The 3,912-nt window shown below is 30.1% G+C and overlaps 1 protein-coding gene across 1 annotated transcript in view; it reads right to left on the bottom strand.

Moving 5' to 3' along the window:
* Positions 1–161: 161 nt before the first annotated feature.
* The window catches only part of LOC117100053 (collagen alpha-1(XVII) chain-like), a gene marked incomplete at its 3' end in the record, with an annotated part of 14,718 nt that continues 10,967 nt past the window's right edge, over positions 162–3,912 (bottom strand). Inside the window, exons 6-8 of the mRNA XM_033239601.1 lie at positions 1,649–1,675; positions 372–398; positions 162–188 (exon numbers count right to left, since the gene is read on the bottom strand). Coding sequence (XP_033095492.1) covers positions 162–188; positions 372–398; positions 1,649–1,675 — 81 coding nt within the window. The remainder of the gene's footprint in view (positions 189–371; positions 399–1,648; positions 1,676–3,912) is intronic.

Below are 3,912 nucleotides of genomic sequence, written 5' to 3'. Positions count from 1 at the left end.
ATAAAAATTAATACAAATATTGAATAACATCTCCGTCACACTTATAATAATAATAATAATAATAATAATAATAATAAAAATAATAATATTAATAATGATAGTAATAATAATAATAATCATTATTAATATTAGATTATTGGCACAATAATGATACAATATACCTTTCGGTCCACTTGGTCCCCATGCACCTGTAATAATTAAAATTAAACAGGCGTCAAATTTATAATAATACTTAACACAAATCTTGAATAACATCTCCATCACATTAATAATAATAATAATAATAATAATAATAATAATAATAATAATAATAGTAATAATAATAATAATTATTAATACTAGATTATTGGCAGAATAATGATACGATATACCTTGCCGTCCATTTGGTCCCCTTCCACCTGTAACGATTAAAATTAAACAGGCGTCACATTTATAATAATAATAATAATAATAATAATAATAATAATAATAATAATAATAATAATAATAATAATAACAATAATAATAACAATAGTAATAATAATAACAATCGTGTATTCATTTATTCATATTTTAAGAATACTGAACATAATAATTATTAATGCAAATCTTGAATAACATCTCCGTCACATTTACAATAATAATAATAATAATAATAATAATAATAATAATAATAATAATAATAATAGTAATAATAATAATCGTATATCCATTCATTCATATTTTTAAAATAATGAACATAATCATTATTAATACAAATCTTGAATAACATCTCTTAACCCCTCGAATAAAGCCGAATTTATCACTAAAACGGTCTTACTAAAGTCATTCCTTTAAGAAGACCATTGCTATAAATCAGTCTTTCCTAAGATCGCTTTGAGTTTTGAAATGCAAACAAGCACTCCCTGGTAACGTAAGATTGAGGGCGACGTCATGCGTGCTCGTTCACCCAAATGTATCAAAATGAACGTAAATAAACGCCGTAGACCTATTTTTACAGACGCTAAGAAGTGTGCGGAGTATTCATCCTTCGATACTCCGACTTTGAATTAATTAGCAGAACACCATGATGAAAATAATTTATGACCGTTTTAAGCCTTCTCCGAGTAGGCTTTAAAATTTAAGACGGCTAACTGGTTAGACAGCGGTATAGCGGTATGGTCTATAATCATAGACCAGTAGTGACGTCACGATTATAGCCGGCTAACCGTTAAGACCCGACAAAGACCGCTTATAGCAATCCGCCCCACGGGCGGATTGATGTAAAACGGTCTTAACTGGTAGTCTTAACTCCAACGAACGAAAGATTGACTTATAATAATAATTATTAATAATAATAAAAATAAATAATAATTATTATAATATTGTAAAATAATTATAATAATAACTATAATAATTATAATTATTATTGTAATAATTACTGCTAATAATTATACTTATAATAATTGTTATTGTAATTTTAGTAATTATAATAATAATTATAATAATATTTATAATAATAATTATAATAATTATAGTGGTTTATAATAATAATTATAATAATATTTATAATAATATTTATAATAATTATAGTGGTAATTATAATAATAAAAATAATTTTAATAATAAACAATATATAGTGAATATTTTAACAATCTAGATTATTGTCCAAAAAAAAAGTATGATATACCTTGCGGTCCAATTTGTCCCCTTTCACCTGTAATGAAAAAAAATCAAATAGCCGTCACATTTATAATAATAATAATAATAATAATAATAATAATAATAATAATAAAATAATAATAAATATCCATACAATCAGTCAATCACATTTTCAAGCTCTGTTTTTATTTATCCTTTTGTTAAATTTCTATTGCCTTGCAGCAATTTTTTTTATTGTGTATGTATTGTGTGTGCTTTTGTGTAAGTGTGTATGAGTATGTGTGCATACTTATATATAATTACATATGTACATATAATTATATATATAAATACTTTTATATGTACATATGTATATATACATATGTAGAGGTATATACATACATAATGGGGCCTTTCAGGTCGTCATCGAGCGAAATCCTATGTGGTCGTGAAGAACCAATTATAATTTGTACATGGAATGTAAGAACCATGAACAGAGGATACAAAATGGAAAACATCAAAAGAGGGATGGTGAAAGAAAAACATTTGTATCATTGGCCTTTGTGAAACCAGATGGTCTGGTCAATGTGATATTGTAAAAATGTGTATTGTGAATTATGGATAATATCTATTCAGGAGGTGAATAGAAAGAATATGGAGTTGCAGTAGTACTAGAAGAAGTGGCTAAATGTGTAACAGGAGTAGAATGTTTATCAAACAGGCTTTTAATAGTAATGCTAAAAGGAATACCTGTAGATATAACTACCATACAAGTATACATGCATACTACCACATATGAAGAAGTTGATGAGATGTATGACACGATAGATGATATTATAAACAGGAGAAATTACATCGTAGTCATTGGAGATTGGAACAATGTAGTTGGGAGAAAGTAGAGAGAGGGAATAGAGTAGGAGAATATGGACTGGGAAAAAGAAATGATGGGGCCAGAAACTTGTTGAATTTTTCAAAAGGACCAAATCTTTTCTTACAAATACGTGGTACAAACATCATAAAAGAAGGCGGTACACCTGGACAAGATATGGAAACACGGACGATTCCAGATAGACTACATTCTGGTCCAACAAAGATACAGAAATAGTGTACATAATTCAAGAGTATACCCGGTGCTGACATTTACTCTGATCACAATCTGGTGAAGATGGACATAGTGTTAAGATTAAGGTGCTCTGACGAACCAAATACAAATTTTGACACAATGTAAATGCTGCTATTATGCTAAAGGAGAATAATGGAAACTGCGATCTATGGAATAACATTAAAGAATCTATCAAGAAAGGAGCAGAAGATAGTATTAGAACTTTAAAGAGTAAAATAATTAAGGAACCAGTGAAGTGAAGAAACATTATTTTTTCTATTTTTATTCAAATTTTAAACTCATCTCATCGGATGTTGCCATGCGAGCAGAGGCATGTGCTAGGTAGAGGCCTCGACCAGTGTAGGACCATAGAGATATTTGTAGGACCGGTTCGGACTCCTTGAACAAGTTAGGCCGCGATATATTTGTATGGAACGCCAAGTAGGCGCAAGGCTGTGTATGCTGTTCATGTGTGTGTGGTTAATCTATTGCTGATACAGTATCCATTATTTCGTGTTTTATGCTGCCAAATAATTAATGTGGTTTTAAGATCCGTTGTGGAAAGTGGGTGGGGAGGCGAATAGCAATATAAGGAAGTCTTTGACCTCAGGCCAAAGCTTTGGCTGGGGGCCGCTAGGCCCCCGGTGGGGGTCCAGGGGGCGAGGCCCCCTGGAAGCCACGGATATTTGATGAATTTTTATTACTTATTTGATAGGCATCGAGTTACTATAATATGACTTCATGTAGGCTATGCTTTCTAATGTTAACATCAGCTTCCAAAACCAAAACATTTTGTATAAAGCAAGAAACAAAGAGTATGCAATGTAACCATCGAATTTATTTTCAAATCCTCATTCTTGAAAGTGAAATTCTATATTTTGGAAATTTTGCATGAAATCTGTCAACCACATGGTCGCGGTTGCTTCACCTATCACGATGTATTCCAACCAGCATGAGGCTATCTATATGAGCATTTGTGATAACAGAACGCAAATTATTTTTAATTAGTCTCATTGAATTATTATTATTATTATTATTATTATTATTATTATTATTATTATTATTATTGTTGTTGTGATGAAAATTTAACACAAACGATATGGTGGCTAAACGAATAGTACATGAAAATATTTTTTTTTATTTGTTTGTTCCCGACAAAATTTATCGTCTTCCCAGACGGGGGGGGGGGGGGGGCTATGTTTCCCCGCCCC

This window comes from Anneissia japonica, unplaced genomic scaffold (assembly GCF_011630105.1).
Source record: "Anneissia japonica isolate Jap-2015-1 unplaced genomic scaffold, ASM1163010v1 scaffold5248_len23683_cov104, whole genome shotgun sequence".
Classification (NCBI taxonomy): Eukaryota; Metazoa; Echinodermata; class Crinoidea; order Comatulida; family Comatulidae; genus Anneissia; species Anneissia japonica.
The sequence above is the reverse complement of the archived record's forward strand: the minus strand, read 5'-3'. Positions and strand labels throughout refer to the sequence as shown.